General features: G+C 40.9%; 1 protein-coding gene across 1 annotated transcript in view; it reads right to left on the reverse strand.

The window, feature by feature from the left end:
- The window catches only part of pea (ATP-dependent RNA helicase pea), a 50,457-nt gene that overhangs the window by 8,875 nt on the left and 18,277 nt on the right, over positions 1–23,305 (reverse strand). Inside the window, exons 7-10 of the mRNA XM_071673326.1 lie at positions 21,089–22,030; positions 18,010–18,163; positions 11,203–11,370; positions 7,982–8,146 (exon numbers count right to left, since the gene is read on the reverse strand). Of these exons, the coding sequence (XP_071529427.1) occupies positions 7,982–8,146; positions 11,203–11,370; positions 18,010–18,163; positions 21,089–22,030 (1,429 nt within the window). The remainder of the gene's footprint in view (positions 1–7,981; positions 8,147–11,202; positions 11,371–18,009; positions 18,164–21,088; positions 22,031–23,305) is intronic.

Consider the following 23,305-nt stretch of genomic DNA (forward strand, 5'->3'; position numbering starts at 1 on the left):
TTAAACTGAAAATCAATATTAAAAGAAAATACACAGAGATAAGTCCCATGTATTTTTATACACGAACTCTCATCTCTAGCTGGTCTGTTGATGATAGCTTTTTTGAAAACCTGATGAAAACTGACTGAAACAATATACTACATTACATTTGAGACAAATATAGAAAGAAGTGGTTCACGTCACTATGCTGGAACAGTTTATGTATGTGATAAAAACAGATGAAGCCAGACTATGACAAAAATGCTGCAAAAATTATTTTTCTCGACCTTCCAGGGATGATCTCTCTTTAGGTAGCATGGAGGACCTGGAGTCCACTAGATCACACTTTCCCCTTTACAGAAATTATAGGGATGACTGTGCCACACAAGGTTCCCAGAACTACCAAGATCTTCAGAATTCCTTTAAAATCATGCATACTCCTCCATATCTTATCTCTAATGCTACCCAGCAGTGAAAGAGAGTACTTATGAAAAAATTTAGCCATGAGGTAGGGTATGTGCATAAGAACTAACAGAGAATATACAGTATTGCTTATACTGTAATGCTGTTATCCTCTCTTGCTACACACATTACATAATCTTCTATTTCTGATTACATGCCTTGATTCAATCCACCGACAGCATGTCAACCCCGGCACACCACATCGCTCCAACTCACTCCACTCCCCGCCCTCCCCCCACCCCCCCGCACGCCCAGGCCCCGATCACACAAAACCCCCCCCACTCCATCTCTCCACCTCCAATTTGGTCTCCCTCCCCTCCTCGCTCCCTCCACCTCCGACACACACATCCCCCCGGTCAATCTCTCCTCACTCACTCTCTCCATGCGCCCAAACCACTTCAACCCCCCCCCCCCCCCCCCCCCCCCCCCCCCGCTCCCTCAACCACGCTCCCTTCATTTCCACACATCTCTCCCACCCCCACGTCACCCACTCGACCAAACCACCTCACACCACACACCGTCCCCAAACATCTCACCTCCAGCACATCCATCCTCCCGCACACAACCCCATCCACAGCCCACGCCCCGCAACCACACAACCACAACCACACAACTGAAGCTATTCTAGCCAACCATCTAGAAATGTGAAGAAGTGACATATATGCAATTTCAGTGGTAAAGTATGTAAGAATGACAGGGAAGCATCCTTTGTAAACTTGCTCCTAAAAAGAATTCCCTTACTTTTCTCTAAGGAATCTGGGGTTATGGGGAGAATTTGATACAGATGATATGTAAAGACCTATACTATTTCAAAGAAGCAACACCTCCAACATCCCCACTATACATACCAGCCACTTAGTCTCTACACACTTATATGCAACATAAAAGATGTAATATTTCTAAATACAGCCTGAGCATCCCTAATCTGAAAATCTGAAATCCAAAACTTTTTGAGCACCGACACGACATTACAAATGGAAAATTCCATACCTGACCTCACTTGTCCATGCTGCGCTCTGATGCTCTGTTGGCACCAGTTTGTTACAAACCATTGTCACTGCCAGACCTATGTGCATTATTCACTGTGTTTTTTGCTTATTCTCTGCTCTGTGGTACAAAGATATTGTTGAAAATGTCAAAAAGGCCTGCAGATAATGAGGCTCCAATTGTTCATTCACTGATCAATAGTGAAATAGTGGATTTGGTTCTGAATCAAGCTGACTGTGATAAGAGATGCTGAAGATAACTTTGTTAATGCTGGAGAAAAAGTGCCCATAGATGATATGGTAAAAATGTGTGATGGACTTATTGAAGAACTACAACAGCATGCATTCATAACAAAACAAGAGGTCATATCAGTTGATAAAATCAAAGAAAGACTTTTAAGACAAAAAACATTGTTAATGAGGCAGATAACTCTGAAGGAAACATTAAAAAAAGCAGAGGTTGTGACAACTTAGCTTTCTGATGGTTCAGTGTTACACATACTCTCTTTCATGCACAAAATCCTTAAAAATATTGTGTAAATTACCTTCAGATTACATGTATAAGGGGTATATGAAACATAAATGGATTCTGTGTTAAGGCTTGGGTTCCATTCAAGATATCTCATTATCTCTTATCCATCATGACAAATGTAGTAAACAGGATGGTATGGAAATGAATGGATTAGAGCTGAGTCATACCTCAACACTGCGACCATTAAATGGTCTTCCTCAGGAGATACTGATTCCAGCATTTGGCGTGACCATATTCCCCAGGAAGTGATGGTCATCCAGTCAGACACATTGGCGTGTTGCTCACTGGATTGCTTGTACTGCTGCCTCCACTCATTCAGAGTGATCTCCGCTGCCTGATATGACCAACAGATGAAACCAGACCTTGTGCTAACATTGTCTTTGGTAGCAATGTTAGCTGTTTCTAATGTCTTTCCCATTTGTCTGCTTAGGCCCTTGTGCAGTATTCCCGCCTTGTCCCACTACATGGATTTGCAGCGACGAGTTCCACTTTGTTTACATCATGCAAGTCTCAGGACGATGTAAACAAAGCGAAACTTGTCGCTGCAGATCTATGTAGTGGGACGAGGCGGGAATACTCCACGAGGGCCTAAGCAAACACATAAGAAAGACATCAGAAGTGGCTTACATTGCAACCAAAGACAATGTTAACACAAGGTCTGGGTTCATCTGCTGGTCATGTCAGGCAGTGGAGATCACTGTGAACATGTGAAGGCAGCAGGACAAGCAATCCAACCAGAAAGCAACACGCCAAGCATCCGACCAGGTGACCATCACTTCCTGGGAAATATGGCCCAGCCAAATGCTGGAATCAGTATTTCCTGAGGAAGACCATTGAACAGTCGAAACATTGGGGTCTGTCTCTGTACCATCCTGTTTTCCATAACTCATGATATATTTATTTATGTTCATTATACTTGACTCCTGTTTCCCATGTCAGCGATGTAGTGCCAGGAAACAGATGAAGAATGGCCCATCCACTCATATAAACATATATATATACATAAATGCCCTTACATGCACATTTTTTTTTTTCCGCTGTCTCCTGCGTTTGCGAGGTAGCGCAAGGAAACAGACGAAAGAAATGGCCCAACCCACCCCCATACACATGTATATACATACACGTCCACACACGCAAATATACATACCGACACAGCTTTCCATGGTTTACCCCAGACGCTTCACATGCCCTGATTCAATCCACTGACGGCACGTCAACCCCGGTACACCACATCGATCCAATTCACTCTATTCCTTGCCCTCCTTTCACCCTCCTGCATGTTCAGGCCCTGATCACACAAAATCTTTTTCACTCCATCTTTCCACCTCCAATTTGGTCTCCCACTTCTCCTCGTTCCCTCCACCTCCGACACATATATCCTCTTGGTCAATCTTTCCTCACTCATTCTCTCCATGTGCCCAAACCATTTCAAAACACCCTCTTCTGCTCTCTCAACCACGCTCTTTTTATTTCCACACATCTCTCTTACCCTTACGTTACTTACTCGATCAAACCACCTCACACCACACATTGTCCTCAAACATCTCATTTCCAGCACATCCATCCTCCTGCGCACAACTCTATCCATAGCCCACGCCTCGCAACCATACAACATTGTTGGAACCACTATTCCTTCAAACATACCCATTTTTGCTTTCCGAGATAATGTTCTCGACTTCCACACATTCTTCAAGGCTCCCAGGATTTTCGCCCCCTCCCCCACCCTATGATCCACTTCCGCTTCCATGGTTCCATCCGCTGCCAGATCCACTCCCAGATATCTAAAACACTTTACTTCCTCCAGTTTTTCTCCATTTAAACTTACCTCCCAATTGACTTGACCCTCAACCCTACTGTACCTGATTACCTTGCTCTTATTCACATTTACTCTTAACTTTCTTCTTTCACACACTTTACTAAACTCAGTCACCAGCTTCTGCAGTTTCTCACATTGTCATATGTACATATACATATATGTACATATACATATCAAAATATACACAAAACATACACATACATATACATATTCCACTGCAATACCATCCAAACCTGCTGCCTTGCCGGCTTTCATCTTCCGCAAAGCTTTCACTACCTCTTCTTTGTTTACCAAATCATTTTCCCTAACCCTCTCACTTTGCACACCACCTCGACCAAAACACCCTATATCTGCCACTCTATCATCAAACACATTCAACAAACCTTCAAAATACTCACTCCATCTCCTTCTCACATCACCACTACTTGTTATCACCTCCCCATTTGCGCCCTTCACTGAAGTTCCCATTTGCTCCCTTGTCTTACGCACTTTATTTACCTCCTTCCAGAACATCTTTTTATTCTCCCTAAAATTTAATGATACTCTCTCACCCCAACTCTCATTTGCCCTTTTTTTCACCTCTTGCACCTTTCTCTTGACCTCCTGTCTCTTTCTTTTATACATCTCCCACTCAATTTCATTTTTTCCCTGCAAAAATCGTCCAAATGCCTCTCTCTTCTCTTTCACTAATACTCTTACTTCTTCATCCCACCACTCACTACCCTTTCTAATCAACCCACCTCCCACTCTTCTCATGCCACAAGCATCTTTTGCGCAATCCATCACTGATTCCCTAAATACATCCCATTCCTCCCCCACTCCCCTTACTTCCATTGTTCTCACCTTTTTCCATTCTGTACTCAGTCTCTCCTGGTACTTTCTCACACAGGTCTCCTTCCCAGGCTCACTTACTCTCACCACCCTCTTCACCCCAACATTCACTCTTCTTTTCTGAAAACCCATACAAATCTTCACCTTAGCCTCCACAAGATAATGATCAGACATCCCTCCAGTTGCACCTCTCAGCACATTAACATCCAAAAGTCTCTCTTTCGCACGCCTGTCAATTAACACGTAATCCAATAACGCTCTCTGGCCATCTCTCCTACTTACATAAGTATACTTATGTATATCTCGCTTTTTAAACCAGGTATTCCCAATCATCAGTCCTTTTTCAGCACATAAATCTACAAGCTCTTCACCATTACCATTTACAACACTGAACACCCCATGTATACCAATTATTCCCTCAACTGCCACATTTGGATGGTATTACAGTGGAATTTATAAAAAAAGGGGGTGACTGTATTGTTGACTGGTTGGTAAGGTTATTTAATGTATGTATGACTCATGGTGAGGTGCCTGAGGATTGGCGGAATGCGTGCATAGTGCCATTGTACAAAGGCAAAGGGGATAAGAGTGGGTGCTCAAATTACAGAGGTATAAGTTTGTTGAGTATTCCTGGTAAATTATATGGGAGGGTATTGAATGAGAGGGTGAAGGCATGTACAGAGCATCAGATTGGGGAAGAGCAGTGTGGTTTCAGAAGTGGTAGAGGATGTGTGGATCAGGTGTTTGCTTTGAAGAATGTATGTGAGAAATACTTAGAAAAGCAAATGGATTTGTATGTAGCATTTATGGATCTGGAGAAGGCATATGATAGAGTTGATAGAGATGCTCTGTGGAAGGTATTAAGAATATATGGTGTGGGAGGAAAGTTGTTAGAAGCAGTGAAAAGTTTTTATCGAGGATGTAAGGCATGTGTACGTGTAGGAAGAGAGGAAAGTGATTGGTTCTCAGTGAATGTAAGTTTGCGGAAGGGGTGTGTGATGTCTCCATGGTTGTTTAATTTGTTTATGGATGGGGTTGTTAGGGAGGTAAATGCAAGAGTTTTGGAAAGAGGGGCAAGTATGAAGTCTGTTGGGGATGAGAGAGCTTGGGAAGTGAGTCAGTTGTTGTTCGCTGATGATACAGCGCTGGTGGCTGATTCATGTGAGAAACTGCAGAAGCTGGTGACTGAGTTTGGTAAAGTGTGTGGAAGAAGAAAGTTAAGAGTAAATGTGAATAAGAGCAAGGTTATTAGGTACAGTAGGGTTGAGGGTCAAGTCAATTGGGAGGTGAGTTTGAATGGAGAAAAACTGGAGGAAGTGAAGTGTTTTAGATATCTGGGAGTGGATCTGGCAGCGGATGGAACCATGGAAGCGGAAGTGGATCATAGGGTGGGGGAAGGGGCGAAAATTCTGGGGGCCTTGAAGAATGTGTGGAAGTCGAGAACATTATCTCGGAAAGCAAAAATGGGTATGTTTGAAGGAATAGTGGTTCCAACAATGTTGTATGGTTGCGAGGCGTGGGCTATGGATAGAGTTGTGCGCAGGAGGATGGATGTGCTGGAAATGAGATGTTTGAGGACAATGTGTGGTGTGAGGTGGTTTGATCGAGTGAGTAACGTAAGGGTAAGAGAGATGTGTGGAAATAAAAAGAGCGTGGTTGAGAGAGCAGAAGAGGGTGTTTTGAAGTGGTTTGGGCACATGGAGAGAATGAGTGAGGAAAGATTGACCAAGAGGATATATGTGTTGGAGGTGGAGGGAACGAGGAGAAGAGGGAGACCAAATTGGAGATGGAAAGATGGAGTGAAAAAGATTTTGTGTGATTGGGGCCTGAACATGCAGGAGGGTGAAAGGAGGGCAAGGAATAGAGTGAATTGGAGCGATGTGGTATACCGGGGTTGACGTGCTGTCAGTGGATTGAATCAAGGCATGTGAAGCGTCTGGGGTAAACCATGGAAAGCTGTGTAGGTATGTATATTTGCGTGTGTGGACGTATGTATATACATGTGTATGGGGGGGGTGGGCCATTTCTTTCGTCTGTTTCCTTGCGCTACCTCGCAAACGCGGGAGACAGCGACAAAGTATAATAAAAAATATAAATATACATATACATATATACCCATGTACATATTCATACTTGCTTACCTTCGTCCATTCCTGTTGCTACCCTGTCCCACAGGAAACAGCATTGCTATCCCCTGCTTAAGCGAGATTATATCCATATCTATTATATTTTGTCGCTGTATCCCGCGTTAGCGCAAGGAAACAGATGAAAGAATGGCCCAACCCATCCACATACACATGTATATACATAAACGCCCACACACGCACATATACATACCTATACATTTCAATGTATACATACATATACATACACAGACATATACATATGTAGACATGCACACATCCGTACATGCTGCCTTCATCCATTCCTGCTGCCACCCCACCACACATGAAATGACACCCCCCCTTTCCCTGTGTGCATGCAAGGTAGTGCTAGGAAAGGACAACAAAGGCCACATTCTTCCATACTCAGACTCTAGCTGTCATGTGTAATGCACTGAAACCACAGCTCCCTTTCCACATCCAGGCACCGCAAAATTCTCCATGGTTTACCCAAGACACTTCACATGCTCTGGTTCAAGCCAAATCCAAAAATCCAAAATCCAAAACACTTCTGGTCCCAGGCATTTTGGACAAGAGATACTCAACCTGTACATTCAAGTTCTTTACTGATAACACTATGCTTGTGAGTGAAATATAAGCATAAAATGGATAAGAATAGTTTTCAGGATAACGAAAAAACAAACCTATCCATAACCTCCCTACATTTGGAAGCCAATCTCCCTCAAAATGAATTTCTTTATGAGATTGGTATTGTTTCTAAATATATCTAATTAGCACCAGTACTGTGCCTGTGTCTGAAATAAGAGTACGATAAGCACATAAACTCAACAGAAAGAAAGAAATGTCACTACCACATCTTTCTCTGATATCAGGAGCTTTCAAACATATCATTCACACCTTCTTCGGGCCCCTTTAGGCACTCACTTAACACAAAGGTGATAATATAGCTGTCTGAGATTCATTTCATGTCTTTTTAATATTTTTTTTTGCACACTCCAAGACAGAATTTCCAGACCATTCCCACCACTTGAGGATGAGGAAGGAAGCAACTAAAACATGAAAATTAATGCTGCTTCAGCAAGGGAAGGAATCATGAGCTGTTTGATACTGAGATTATGGAAGAACAAAGAAACAGGACATAATAACACTTATGAAAATTATTTCAGTCTGATCATTTCTATCTAAAGTAAAAAATTAGAAAAGTCAGATGACCCATCTTTTTAAGAGACAACTAATTACACCTGAGTCTTACCTGTAAAATACATTTTGCACTGACAACATGGAAACAATGGTGAGAATTTCATCTGAGCACTGCAAATGCACTGACATAATCAACATCTTGGAAAGGTTTGGATCCAGTGGAAACTCTGCCATTCTCCTACCCAGTCGTGTCAGCAGACCCTCGTCATCTAGTGCACTGTTAACAAAACATCATTAAGAGGTAAACCTGTTCTTTATACAATAATCATAAAAAACACTACAGTTACTAAAAGAAAAAAAAATCATATTTTTTTTCTTAATTCAAAACAAAAAGACACATGTAAAATCTTTTTCAAGAATTTTGGCTCCTATTCATTTGTTCTCCCTGGGGATAGGGGAGAAAGAATACTTCCCATGTACTCCCTGCGTGTTGTAGAAGGCGACTAAAAGGGAAGGGAGCGGGGGGCTGGAAATCCTCCCCTCTCATTTTTTTTTTTTCAAATTTTCCAAAAGAAGGAACAGAGAGAGGGGCCATGTGAGGATATTCCCTCAAAGGCCCAGTCCTATGTTCTTAATGCTACCTCGCTAATGCGGGAAATGGTGAATAGTATGGAAAAAAAAAATTCATTTGTACACAAAAAGTGTCAAAGAAATAACAAACTAACAAACACTTAAAATATTTCCTCTTTTTTTTTTTTCCCACAATGATCAGGCTATCAACGAAACTAATAAACACTGAAACCCCCCCCCCCCAGTGATCAGACTATCAACGAAACTAACAAACACTTAAAACATTTCCTCCTTTTTTCTCCCAGTGATCAGACTATCAACGAAACTAACAAACTAACAAACTCATAAAACATTTCCTCTTTTTTTTCCCTACAGTGATCAGACTATCAACAAGTGAGATGATCTGGATGAAAGAGATAGATGAGTGAACTGGGTGTTCCTGAACTGCCACAGGCATCTAACTTTGTACCACATAGGAAGCTAGTAAAGAAGCTAGATTTTCAGGCAAGAATAAGGGGAAGACTACTTTGATGATGGAAAAGTGGAAGGAAACAGAGGAGCCATTTTAAATGAGTTGGGGTTTGACTGATGTTGTTCTTGATCTGTGACTGATGGGCCAGAAAGACTGCATTCATACTTGAATACGTTTGCTGATGATGCAAAGGTCATGAGCTAAGTAAGGACTGATGAAGATTGCATCAACTTACAAAGGGGGTAAGACAAGCTCCAAAACTTATCTGATCAATGGCTAATGAAGTTCAAGCATAAACATCCAGTGACATTTATGTTCAGGAGGATGTCCATGTTTCACTTTAATACACTGGTAATCGACTGGCTCTTTAAGTACCTAATCCATCCCGGAAAAAACTGGATGTGGAATAAATGATAATATACTGACATATTCAACCTGTCCCACATCCCCTTTTAAGGGGCTCCTGCAGCACTCAGGAGGTATATCATGTCCACTGGCCAGCAGGTTAAGAAGGTGTGGTGATATCATTTGTCTATCTAGTAAGGAGAGAGCAAGGCAGTTTGGGAGGTAGCATTCAGTGTCTTCAGTACAGAAGATGCATCTTCAATGAGGGGTCCTGTGATATGCTGAATCAATATTTGTAATGCTGAAAAGACAGCAGATGCCAAAAGTACAGATGAGAAGTTATTTGTGTTTGTCTGTGAAGTCAATTTTCTGATGTGTGTATGTTTGGGGGAATGAAGATCAAGTCTGGGTTCTATGGGGCTGTTATAAAGGAGTAGATGTATTTTGCCAATGTAGTGTTTGCTAAAGGTAGGTGATCTTTGTGTACAGGTAGGTGAAATGTGATGCTAGGGTGAGCTTTTCATTTCTGCGTAAATGTTGTTGGATGATTATGAAGTGGCTTGGGTGGCAGGGGATGACTTGCAAAAAATTAGGTGCCAAACAATGAGGAGGAACTGCACTGAAAGTAATTTTGTTTCAATATGCAGATGTTTGTGGTTGTTAAGAAGCCAGTAACTGTTCTTTCTAAGAGCCCTATTTTGTGTGGTTTGTAGTTCTGTAATTGTTTGCTTTTGCAGAGGTGGGTGCCCAGATAGGTGAAGAATCTTTACATAGGAGCAACTAAACTGATTGCAGAGGATACTGGGGGATTCTTTTTTAATGTCTGAAACAGTAAGTGCTGTGAAAATCTTTAGTTAGTTGATGGCCTTTGTGATGATAATTGTGAAGTGGAGAGTGAATGTCACGTGTGTTGTATGTGATAACTAGTAGGGTTGGTGTCTTGACCAGGAGCGGTTGATCACTCAGGGAAATTTGAGGGTACAGGTTAGATTTACATCTATCTGGGGTCAAAAAGGTGATGGTGGGTTTCTATGGGAATACAGATAGTATACTTCAAGTGAGCCAGTGTTTTATCTGCATGATGCAGTGGTGTATACTCATAGTTGCTTGTGGAGTGCTGGGATGCTGTGATGTAATTGTGAGGTCATCTGCATATCAGATGATGATCACACTGCATTCTATACAAGGCAGACAGAAGCAACGAAGGAAGAGACTGGCAAGAGTTGGAGAAAGAACGATTCCCAGGTGAGCTTCATTGTAGAGTTGGGTATTTTTAAAGTGTGGCTTTTGTGGATGACTCAAGCTTGACAGCTGGCTATGAAGCTGGCAAGAAATTTTATTTCATTTTTGTGAAAGAAGCTGTCAAGAATTTTTTGTGTGAGGACATGTCAACGAAGGATGTCAAATGCTTTGATGATGTCTACTGCCACTAGTATTGTGCAGGGTGCACTTTATAGATGGTTGAAGCAATTCATAATGTGCTATGTGAGGGTTGCATGCAGTGTGGAATTGGAGGATTGGGTCTGAAGCTGTGCTGGTTGGGTGACAGAGATGTTCTGGATGATGGATAGAGTTACTCCATATATGCTTACAAATCAAACTCTTTGACATGAATGGGGTTTGCTTAGAAGGGTATGATCACACTGAAAGGAAAGATCAGAAAGATGACAAGAAACAGAAAAAGAAAAGAAAAGTAATAAAAAATCTGAGGTGGAATTAAAGACAATATCCTTAGCAATGTGGGGCTCATAAATATAAGCAATATCAGTAACAGGACTAAATCATGAATCTAGCTAAAGAGGAAACCCCTGTGTGAGGTAAAGTCACTTCTGCCATGGGAGTCCTTCCAAGGAAAGCCTAGACTAACACAGCAGCTGAGCCATTGCCCTTGACAGAATGTTTGTATTTACAGTTTGCAAATCTAAGTTTTCCTAAATCATGCTTACCTTAATGAATGTAGAGTCTCTAGAGCCATGACCATAGCATCTGTTGGAGGAGGATCCATGAAGTTAAAGCCCAAAAGATCATTGATCCCCATTGCCTTGAGCTGCAATACTGTTGCTGCTAAGTTTGTCCGCTGAATCTCAGGTACATTCGTTGGTAACATTTCATCTCTGTATGAAACATGGATCAGGTGCAGGGCAGGAATTAGTCAGTGTCTAAAGTGAGGAAAATAAGTAGCATGTCACAATTCTAGGAGTGGTTTTGATGGTCAGGTAAAGAAAATAAGAGGTGGGACTACTTAACATAGGAATGAATATATATCACTGGAAATGTTTGGTGAAAGCTAATGCATTAAAAGTATACATTTCAATTGATGGCATTAATACACATTCATGGCATTATGAGAATAAAAAGTTAATAACATTTTTGAATATGTAATTACAAGTACAGGCATACCACCGAATTTCTGGCAACTGATGGTTCGGTACCTCCTTTATTCCGGACAAAATTGCTTGAGGGAACTTGAAATTACCGCATCCACCACACTAGTCTACTGGGCGGCCACAGATGGCGTTGTGTGTAGGTCGCGCTTATTTACATTCTTTACACTGCACTTGTTGGTGGTGATACTGCAATTCTGAGAGATTCCTAGCTTATTTTGCTTAAATCTAACCCTAGCTATGGCTTCTAAGACATATGAGAGCGTCAGTCGTGGTGTCAAACGTAAACACCAGTCCACGTCAATCCAAGATAAAGTAGAACTGTTGAAAAATATGGCCTGTGGTGTTTCGTTGCATTGAAATTCTATGCAGACAGCAATTCCAAGAGGCAAATGATGATTAGAAAAACTATGAAAGATGGTAAGAGCACTGAGCACGATCGAGTGATGGAATGGTTTCGACAGTGTTGGAGTGATGGAGTGGACTTGTCAGGTAGCATGATAATGGCTAAGTTGTTCCATAAAGAACTTAAATTACAACATGAGTGTAACTATAGTGAAGGACGGCTTCAAAGATTCAAGAATTGTCATGGAATTTCCATGAATAAAGTGTGTAGAGAAAAGTGGTCTGCAAACCACGAAGGAGCTGCCGAGTATGTGGACGAATTTGCAGAACTCGTAGCTGATGAGCAGCTCAGTCCTGAGCAAGTGTATAATGTATTTCATTTATCAATTTAATTTACATTTAATTTCTTTTTTTTTTTTTTTGCTTTGTCGGTCTCCCGCGTTTGCGAGGTAGCGCAAGGAAACAGACGAAAGAAATGGCCCAACCCACCCCCATACACATGTATATACATACGTCCACACACGCAAATATACATACCTACAAAGCTTTCCATGGTTTACCCCAGACGCTTCACATGCCCTGATTCAATCCACTGACAGCACGTCAACCCCGGTATACCACATCGATCCAATTCACTCTATTCCTTGCCCTCCTTTCACCCTCCTGCATGTTCAGGCCCCGATCACACAAAATCTTTTTCACTCCATCTTTCCACCTCCAGTTTGTTCTCCCACTTCTCGTTCCCTCCACCTCCGACACATATATCCTCTTGGTCAATCTTTCCTCACTCATTCTCTCCATGTGCCCAAACCATTTCAAAACACCCTCCTCTGCTCTCTCAACCACGCTCTTTTTATTTCCACACATCTCTCTTACCCTTACGTTACTTACTCGACCAAACCACCTCACACCACACACTGTCCTCAAACATCTCATTTCCAGCACATCCATCCTCCTGCGCACAACTCTATCCATAGCCCACGCCTCACAACCATACAACATTGTTGGAACCACTATTCCTTCAAACATACCCATTTTTGCTTTCCGAGATAATATTCTTGACTTCCACACATTCTTCAAGGCTCCCAGGATTTTCGCCCCCTCCCCCACCCTATGATCCACTTCTGCTTCCATGGTTCCATCCGCTGCCAGATCCACTCCCAGATATCTAAAACACTTTACTTCCTCCAGTTTTTCTCCATTCAAACTTACCTCCCAACTGACTTGACCCTCAACCCTACTGTACCTAATAACCTTGCTCTTATTCACATTTACTCTTAACTTTCTTCTTTCACACACTTTACCAAACTCAGTCACCAGCTTCTGCAGTTTCTCACAAGAATCAGCCACCAGCGCTGTATCATCAGTGAACAACAACTGACTCACTTCCCGAGCTCTCTCATCCCCAACAGACTTCATACTTGCCCCTCTTTCCAAAACTCTTGCATTTACCTCCCTAACAACCCCATCCATAAACAAATTAAACAACCATGGAGACATCACACACCCCTGCCGCAAACCTACATTCACTGAGAACTAATCACTTTCCTCTCTTCCTACACGTACACATACACGTACAATATTTGTTTAATTTGAATTTCTAGCAGTCCATGGTATACTTTAGACACATGGGAGATGTATAATCAGTGGGTTGAACTAGGTGTGTTGATGAATTATCATTATGTAACCACAGCTGGTCCGGTAAAATGATTAATCCGGCAAGGCTTTGGAACTAATAGTGCCAGAAAATCGGTGGTGTACCTGTACTTAGAAGAACACTTATAGTAAACAGTGTTATATGTGGTTACAAATATAGAGACCAAAAATACATAAATCATTCAATTACACATATTTTTCAGATTACGAATCGATTTTCAAATTTTTTTCTAAACTAAGATGCACGAAATTATCCTCTCAGAAACAGCAAATCTTTTCACTGAGGGGAGACCACATATTGTGTGCTCCCTCCCTCTTTTAGAGCAAGGTGAGGCAAGACCTTGCAACCTTGACCTTCAACCACTGACATGCAAACTTACTCAGATGTACAAATCTCTTTGAGGTGTCTGTAGTATAAGTTTGGTCAACATTCATTTAACCAGTCTTCAAATATTGTGTACTCAGTACACAAGATTTTGTGACCTTGATGTATGACCAATGAGCTCAAAAACTTTTTTCAGGCCCAGACCTTTGCAGGCTGTATCTGTGGCACAAATTTCATCCATATTTAAAAACCCATTCATAAGATATCATGTACACATGCATTTAGTAGTATTCTAACACAAAGGATCTCTGAGATAAATCTATGAATGTAGGATCAGTGTTAAAAGTTTGCTTCATGTTGAATCACCTTCAATTCACCTAATAATGGGCACAGAGTAGATGATGCAGAGGAAGGGAGATCTGAAGACAATGAAACAGAGGGACATAAATTACTATGTGACATCATAGGAAGAGTAATAAACTCTGTCAGAGGCAAAACAATCAGGTTAATACACGGAGTCTTCAACAGCAGTGTGATTCCACTTCTTTCATTTACTCGCACTCGACGCCACTCTTCACTTAATCTGGGGGAAAAACACTAGAAGAGGTGACAGAATTTAAGTATTTAGGAACTATCTTGGGCTAGTTTGGTATACAGAAGGAGAGATGAAGGACAGCAGTACATAATACAAAAGTCACTGGGTCCCTTAGCAGAATAATGAAGGGTAGAGGTGTAAGTATGGAAAAGAAGGAAGGATTAAGGAACTGCACAGTCCTCATAATCCTAACCTATGCAACTGCAACATGGACATGAAATGAGCCACAGAGGTCAAGAATCCATGCTATAAAAATGAGGTATTTGAGAGAAGCATGTGGTATGACTGGATGCAATGAAGAAGAAATGATGAGGTATATAAGAAATAAGGTATGGCAGGGAATGCAAAGATAATGAATTGTGGAGTGGTTGAGAGGGTTTGGGAATGCGGAAAGAATGCAAGATGGAGAATGAGCAATAGTATGATTAAAGGGGTTGGTGTGAAAGGAATATCACATGTGACATAGGTAAATAGAGTGAAAGAGTAATGGATAGAGAGAAGTGGTGGAAGAATGCACTGAATGGTGTATGCAAGGTACGCATGTAAGGACTGGGATTAGTGGAAACTCCTTAGCTGCGTTCAACCCCTTAACAGGAGATCCCAAGGAAACGGACAATAGAGATATAAGGATACAATTTCACTTTCACTTTCACCATGAAAGGAACAGAAATCTCATTTGCTGTCCTTCTCAGCTCACTCACATCCCATAACCTTTCCTTTACCCACATGTCAATGAACACATAACCTAATACTGCCTCCAACCTCACTCATCCTCATACACAGAGGAAGGACAGATAACAAGGGGACTGATAGTTCATAACAAGGTTATCTTCAAACTACATTTTATTTGCAATAGAAGAGGATAGCACAGAAGAAGGCAACTTCCCACACATCTCTATTCAAAAGCTAGCAAGAAAAAAAAATGAGATGAAAACATGGAAATTTTATATGAAAGTGTGGCCACGAAAAGTTCCCTGCTTCAATCACTTCTATTGATTTTTTCATGTTGAAGGCTCCACATCAAGGCTGGGCCTTAACTGAAATATAGAGAGAACCATGAAACGGAAAAAGAATAGACAAGGTAAAGAATTTACGAATTTTTGAGAAAGCGAAAGACCTGTCTTTTGAAATGTGCCAGGTTATAGCTACTGGGAAAGACATGAGAAGGTATAAACCTCCAAAGCTTTAGTGTGTAGGGGAAGAGGCAGGTATCAAAATGTCCCACCCTTGAGTTGCCAATGGCCACACAATAATCATGTGATGCAGCAGCTTGCCAAGTATTGTGTGGTCTAGCTAGTGGTGGGGGCACACAAGCAGCCAGCTCTTAGGAGCAAAAACCAAAGCAATATCTATAAAAGAAGGAAAGTGAACCAACACTGCAGCATAGTGCAAAGGGGGTCAAGTTTGGAAGTTAACAGGGAACAGTTTATAAGTCAGATTGCTTTTGACTCAACTCTGTCAAGGAGGATACAGAGCTAGAACCACCCCAAATATGAGAGCAGCACTCCATACAAAGATGAATCAATCCCTTGTACAAACAGAGCAACTGTTCAGAAAAGACGAAATTTCGACACCTAGTTTCTTTGAGGCCGACTTAGCTATTCTCATAATGTTGGGTTTCCAAGAAAGAGTGGATGTTACATTAATACCAAGTATGTTCATTGAGTCAAGAGGTGAAATTACAGAACCGTCAAAGGGGACATAAGAGTCATAAGCGATGGACAGAAATTGGGTAGATTTTGTGTACCCCACTGAGATGTCATGCCCAAGCCTGACTTCAGTGAGAAAGCTGTGTCAAGACATGATGCAGATTGAGTGAGAGAAGAGGCAGCAGAACTAAAGGATGAGGATGAATGCAGTGTTGAGTCATTAGTGTCTGAGAGCATTGGATTATGGAGAGGATTGTGGAGAGGAAATCATAGAAAAAAAGGAGAAAAAGTGTAGGGGACTGGACAGAACCTTGAGGGACACTGCTATTGATGGAGAAAAAAGGGAGGCTGAACTATCTACAACCACAGGAACAAAGTGAGGGGAGCTTAGAGATGAGACCCCAAATGCAACACCCTGTCAAAAGCCTTAGATATGTCAAGGGCAACTACCCATGTCTCCCTAAATCTTTCAGGTGTCAATTTAAGCTTATAAGGTAGAATGTAACTGGCATCAATCTACAAGTGAGAAAATTTCCCTTTAAAGTTCTGTCATCTGTTGTTGATGTTACTTTGTTCACTTGGGAAATGGCAAACATGGAAAAAATACATATGCAGGTTGAGCATCCCTAATCCAAAAATCTGAAATCCAAAATGCTCCAAAATCTGAAACTTTTTGAGCGGCGACATAACGTTACAAGTGGAAAATTCCACACCTGACTTCACTTGCCCATGCTGGGCTCTGATGCTCTATTTGTGCCAGTTTGTTACCGCCAGACCTACGTGCATTACTCACTATGATTTTTGCTTATTCTCTGCTCTGTGGTACAAAGATACTATTGAAAATGTCAAAAAGCCTGCATATAATGAGGCTCTAGTTGTTCATTCAATGACTGATAGTAAAAGAGCTGAAATGGTTCTCAGCCAAAGTGATCGTGATAAAATACGCTGAGGATGACTTTGTTAACACTGCAGAAAAAGTGCCTATAGATGACATGGTAAAAATACGTTATGGACTTACTGAAGGACTAGAGCAGTGTGCATTCATAACAGAACAAGAAATCATGTCTTTTAATAAAACCAAAATGAGACTTTTAAGAGAAAAAACCACTGTCAATGAAGCAGACAACTTTGGAGGAAACATTTAAAAAGATCCATTTAAAAAGCTGAGGTTGTGACACCTTAGCTTTCTGATGGTTCAGCATTACACAAACTTTGTTTCATGCACAAAATTATCAAAAATAATATATGAAGCAGGGGGTAGCAATGCTGTTTCCTGTGGGGTGGGGTAGCACCAGGAATGGATGAAAGCAAGCAAGTATGAATATGAACATGTGTATATATATGTCTGTGAATGTGTATGTATATGTATGTATCAGTGTATATGATATGTTTTTTTTTTTTTTTTTAAACTATTTGCCATTTCCCGAGTTAGCGAGGTAGCGTTAAGAACAGAGGACTGGGCCTTTTTTGGAATATCCTCACCTGGCCCCCTCTGTTCCTTCTTTTGGAAAATTAAAAAAAAAACGAGAGGGGAGGATTTCCAGCCCCCCGCTCCCTTCCCTTTTAGTCGCCTTCTAAGACACGCAGGGAATACGTGGGAAGTATTCTTAATCCCCTATCCCCAGGGATAATGATGATATGTATATGTGTGTATATGTGTTTGCATAGGCATTTACATATGTGTATATGAATGGATGGGCCATTCTTCGCCTGTTTCCTGGCACTATCTTGCTGACGAGGGAAACAGTGATCAAGTATAATAAATAAAAATAAATCATAACAACAATAGTTATAATTACCTATAAGCACGCTCAGTGTACAGTCTGTAGGCTTTTCCAGGTCCTGTCCGCCCTGCACGACCCGCTCGTTGCTTAGCTCCTGCTTGGGAAACTGGAGTGACCATCAATGAGTCCATTCCAGTCTTAGGATTATATACTTTCTGCTTGACAAAGCCTGTAAAGCATTTAATGTGATCTTCATCTGCTCTGTACTGCTGTGTACACAGTCATACACTTTAAGCTCTACAAGAAAGATCTTGAATTCTGATATAAATGCAAGGAAACTTATTTTAATACCAAAAATATCTTCTGGTTGAGACGACTGTTATTTCCAATGTTTTGAAATATTCTTAGTCAGGGTGCTTGAACCTTTTCTATTTGTAAAGTTAAAAGAGAATGGTGCTGGCAAGTTTAAAACACATAAGAAACATGTGTAAATCCCTTCCCTTCAAAAGCACTACACATCTTTCTTTCACAAGTAACTTAACTTCCTTATCCCACCAGTCACTAGCCTTTTTCAAACACTCACATCTTCCTTGCACATATCACACAATTCACCCATACATTTAAGCAATACTTCCTAAACTACTTTCCATTCCTTGCTCACTCCCTAAGTCTTGTTCATTCTCTCCTTTTGCCAATTTTCATCCATATCTCTCTTCGTATCTTTGCATACAAGCCTTTTTTTGAAGCTCACTCACTTTCACCACCCACTTCCCATCTGTATTCTTTCCTTTTTTAAGAAGCATTTGCAAAATTTCACACTTGTCTCCATCAAGAAGTGATCACAGGAAACATAGGAAAGATGGGAGAATGATCAAAGATTAGGAAAGGTCAGAAGGGGCTATTCTAGGAGATGATGAACGAGGGATGAACAAGAGAAAATGCCCATAACACAAAGTACAGAAATGACTGAAAATGGTGGACAAGCAGTTTCAATTATGGTGATTGGAAACTCATTCAGAGCACGTCAACTAATGCAGTGGGACACGAAGCTGGTGGACAATGAAACTAAGGTGCCCATGGCACTGAGTGAAGATACTGATAGAATAATATGTACTGTTAGAGACAAAACCATTAACAAATCTTATGGTCTAGTAGATGAGGATTTCAGAAAAGTGCAGAGTATACAAAATCAGTGTTTATTAGTAAAAAGGGAGTTAAAGAGAATGTTACATGCAAAGAGGTTGATGAATCAAAATTGATTGACATGAGGTGGGTGGCACCTAAATTAGAGAGATTAGTTAACCATGAGCTCAACGGATGTACATCTTAATAATTTTTGAATTGGATGAAGAACAAACACAAGATAAAGAGGAAAGGGAAGAGAAAGAAGAAATGATCATTGCAAGGTTACTAGAATTAATACACTTTTTTCATGTAAGCTTGCTATTTCCAGCATTAGAGAGGTGGCACCAGGAAAAGATGAAGAAATGACTCATTTGCTTGTACCTACTACAATTGAGACACCTTCTAGTTCCCCTACATCCAACAGACTGCAGACTTGCATATCTCTCCAAGACCCTTGCATTCACCTCCTTCACCACCCCACCCATAAACAAATAAAGTAGCTATGGTGACATCACACACCTCTGCTGCAGAACCACCTTCCTTGGAACCTCTCACCTTCCACCTCCTCCAACTTCTCCACATGCTTTACTTTCTTGATAAAAATCTTAACTGCTTCTAGTAGCTTTCTTACCACACCATATATTTGTAATACCTTCCAAAGAGAATCTCTATCAACCCTACCATATGCCATCTCTAGGTCTATTAACATCACATACATATCCTTCTTTTTTTCTAGGTACTTCTCATAAAATTCTTCAAAGCATACACCTGATCCACACATCTTCTACCGCTCCTAAAACTACTGTTCTTCCCTAATCAGAATCTCTGTGAATGAAACCGCAACCCTCCTGCATGTTCAGGCCCCGATCACTCAAAATCTTTTTCACTCCATCTTTCCACCTCCAATTTGGTCTCCCACTTCTCGTTCCCTCCACCTCTGACACACATATCCTCTTTGTCAATCTTTCCTCACTCATTCTCTCCATGTGACCAAACCATTTCAAAACATCCTCTTCTGCTCTCTCAACCACACTCTTTTTATTACCACACATCTCTCTTACCCTTTCATTACTTACTCGAACAAACCACCTCACACCACATATTGTCCTCAAACATCTCATTTCCAGCACATCCACCCTTCTCTGCACAACTCTATCCATAGCCCATGCCTCACAACCATATGACATTGTTGGAACCACTATTCCTTCAAACATACCCATTTTTGCTTTCCAAGATAACGTTTTTGACTTCCATACATTTATCCTCCTCTGTATTTTTGCTGTTTCTGCTGATTTTCAAAACCAGCTTCTTTCATCTCTTAATCAATTCATAAGGTAAAACTCCATGACATAAAAATGTGACCAACTTATTGAAAATCAATTTGGGCTGTGATGAGTTAATGAATTCATTTTCTGAGATATAAGAGGTCCTGAAGTTACATATGATTCCAAAAACAATTTTTCAAAATGATTTCAATACCGCACACTGAATAAAATATTCTAAGAAATTTCTCTGTTTAGGGCACAGCTTGTATTTCTACCCTGATTCTAGGGCTAATAAAAGCACAGCATATGGAAATGGCCATGTGCAATCTTTGTCAGCTTACTGGATGAAAACAGCTATTCAAAGGTGCTGGAAATTGGGACAGCAGGCAGATTAGAAACAAGCACTGTTTCTTTTATAGGATGGATAAATGGATAAAGTGGAAAGGAAAGGGTGGCTGATAGATGTGGTTTCTATGTACTGTATGCTTTAGATGTGGTTTCTATGTACTGTATGCTTTAGATGTGGTTTCTATGTACTGTATGCTTCCTTCAAGTCTTTCCTCTTAATCTTACAAAAGGGTCTTTGTAAACTTTTGAGTCACCCCAGAGGTGACCGTTCATTATACAGAAACAGTTTCAGCCAAATTACCTATGAAATGTATTTGGCCTGATTTATTTTTACCAGGTGACATCTTTGCAGCTTAGTATGTCATCACTTCTAACTCAAAACAAATAAAAACAGTAAAGACCAATTATCAACATACCTGGATCTACAACATAGTAGATGCCATCAATGGTGAGGGATGTCTCAGCAATATTGGTGGCAATAACAACCTTTCGTGATCCTGGTGGAGCTGGCTCAAATATTCTTGTTTGCATTTCTGATGGCAGTGCAGAATATACTGGCAATATAATTAGTTCTGGCACATCACTCCCAAGGGCTTTCATACGTTCATACAAAAGCTCACATGCCGTATCAATCTCCTCCTGACCAGTAAGGAAAACGAGGATATCTCCTGGAGGTTCAGACAGATGAATCTGCATGACAGTAATGAGTGCTGCATCTAAATAGTCTGTTTCTGGCTCCCTAGTGTATAAAATCTCCACAGGGAATGTACGGCCAGGAATTGTGAAGATTGGAGCTTGGTTGAAGTACTCTGAAAACTTAACGGCATCTAGGGTGGCAGATGTGACAATAAGCTGAAGTTCAGGTCTTTTTGCCACTGCTTGCTTCAATAGTCCAAACAAAACATCTGTATGGATACTCCTTTCATGAGCTTCATCCAGCATAATGCAAGTATATGCTGACATATCTGGGTCAATGAGACACTCTCTAAGTAACATACCATCTGTCATGTACTTGATGACTGTCTCTGAGCTTGTGCAATCCTCAAAACGAATGGTATAACCAACTTCCTGTCCTAACCTACATCCAAATTCTTCAGATACTCTCTTAGCAACTGACATGGCTGCCACTCTCCTTGGCTGAGTGCAGCCAATTTTACCTTTAGCAGTAAAACCTGCTTCAGCAAGGTACTGAGTCATTTGGGTTGTCTTTCCAGATCCAGTCTCACCAACAACAATGAGAATCTGGTTATCATCGACAGCCTTGATAAGCTGATCTCGCAGTTTGTAAATAGGAAGGCTTTGTCTTTGTTCTAAGAGGGACATGTTTGTTTTCTTGCCATAAGATCCTCTTGTACCACCTGAAAGAGAAAAAGAATAATGTTCTTAGGTTCACAGCTTATGCAAAGGACATTATTATAAAAATTCAGTGTCCTATGATACTGTCACTCATTCTAAATACTAATTTCAATCTATGACCTTTGATATTTCAGACTCTATTGTAAACTATGAATAAATAACTATACAAAATGGGTAATGTTTGGGAATATAAGCAAGTACTAACTAATAAGACACAATAATCAGAAGCAAATACATAAGAAACCAGTTTATATTTGATACATAATGGCAAATTGCATTCTATCTATCCATCTCTCTCTCTCTTGCTAACCCATTTCAGTGAGGTAGCACCTGGAAAACACAATCAGTCTCTAGCTGTCATGCGTAATGTACCAACACCACAGCTCCCTAACCACATCCATGCCCCACAGACCTTTCCATGGTTTACCCCAGACATTTCACATGTCCTGGTTCAGTCCATTGACAGCATGTCAACCCCGGTATACTACATCATTCCAATTCACTGCATTCCTTGCATACCTCTCACATTCCTATATGTTCAGGCTCCAATCACTCAAAATCTTTCTCACGCCATAATTCCACCTCCAGTTTGGTCTCCCACCTCGCCTTGTTCCCTCCACCTCTGACGCATATATATTATCTTTGTCAAACTTACCTCAATCATTCTCTCCACAGGTCCAAACCATTTCAACACATCCTCTTCTGCTTTCGCAACCACACTCTTTTCACCTCCATACATCTCTCTTACCCTTTCATTACTTAATCTATCAAACCACCTCATACCACATACTGTCCTCAAACATTTCATTTCCAATACATCCATCCTCCTCCATACACCCTATCTATAGCCCACGCCTCACAACCATATAATATTGTTGGAACTATCATTCCTTCAAACATACCCATTTTTGCTCTCAAAGATAATGGTGTCTCCTTCCACACATTCTTCATCGCTTCCAGAACCTTCACCTCACTTCCGCTTCCATGGTTCCATTTACTGCTAAGTCCACTCCCAGATAAAACACATCACTTCCTTCAATTTTTCTACATTCAAACTTACATCCCAATTAACTTGTTCCTCAACCCTACTGAACCAAATAACCTTGCTCTTATTCACATTTAGTCTCAACTTTCTCCTTTTACTCACTTTTCCAAACTCAGTTAGCAACTTCTGCAATTTCTCACTCTAATCAGCCAGACCAGTGTTGTATCATCGGCGAAAAAGAAGTGACTCACTTTCCAGGCCCTCTCATCCCGATCTGACTGCATCCTCGCCC

This window comes from Panulirus ornatus, chromosome 18 (genome assembly GCF_036320965.1).
Source record: "Panulirus ornatus isolate Po-2019 chromosome 18, ASM3632096v1, whole genome shotgun sequence".
In the NCBI taxonomy this organism is placed as follows: domain Eukaryota; kingdom Metazoa; phylum Arthropoda; class Malacostraca; order Decapoda; family Palinuridae; genus Panulirus; species Panulirus ornatus.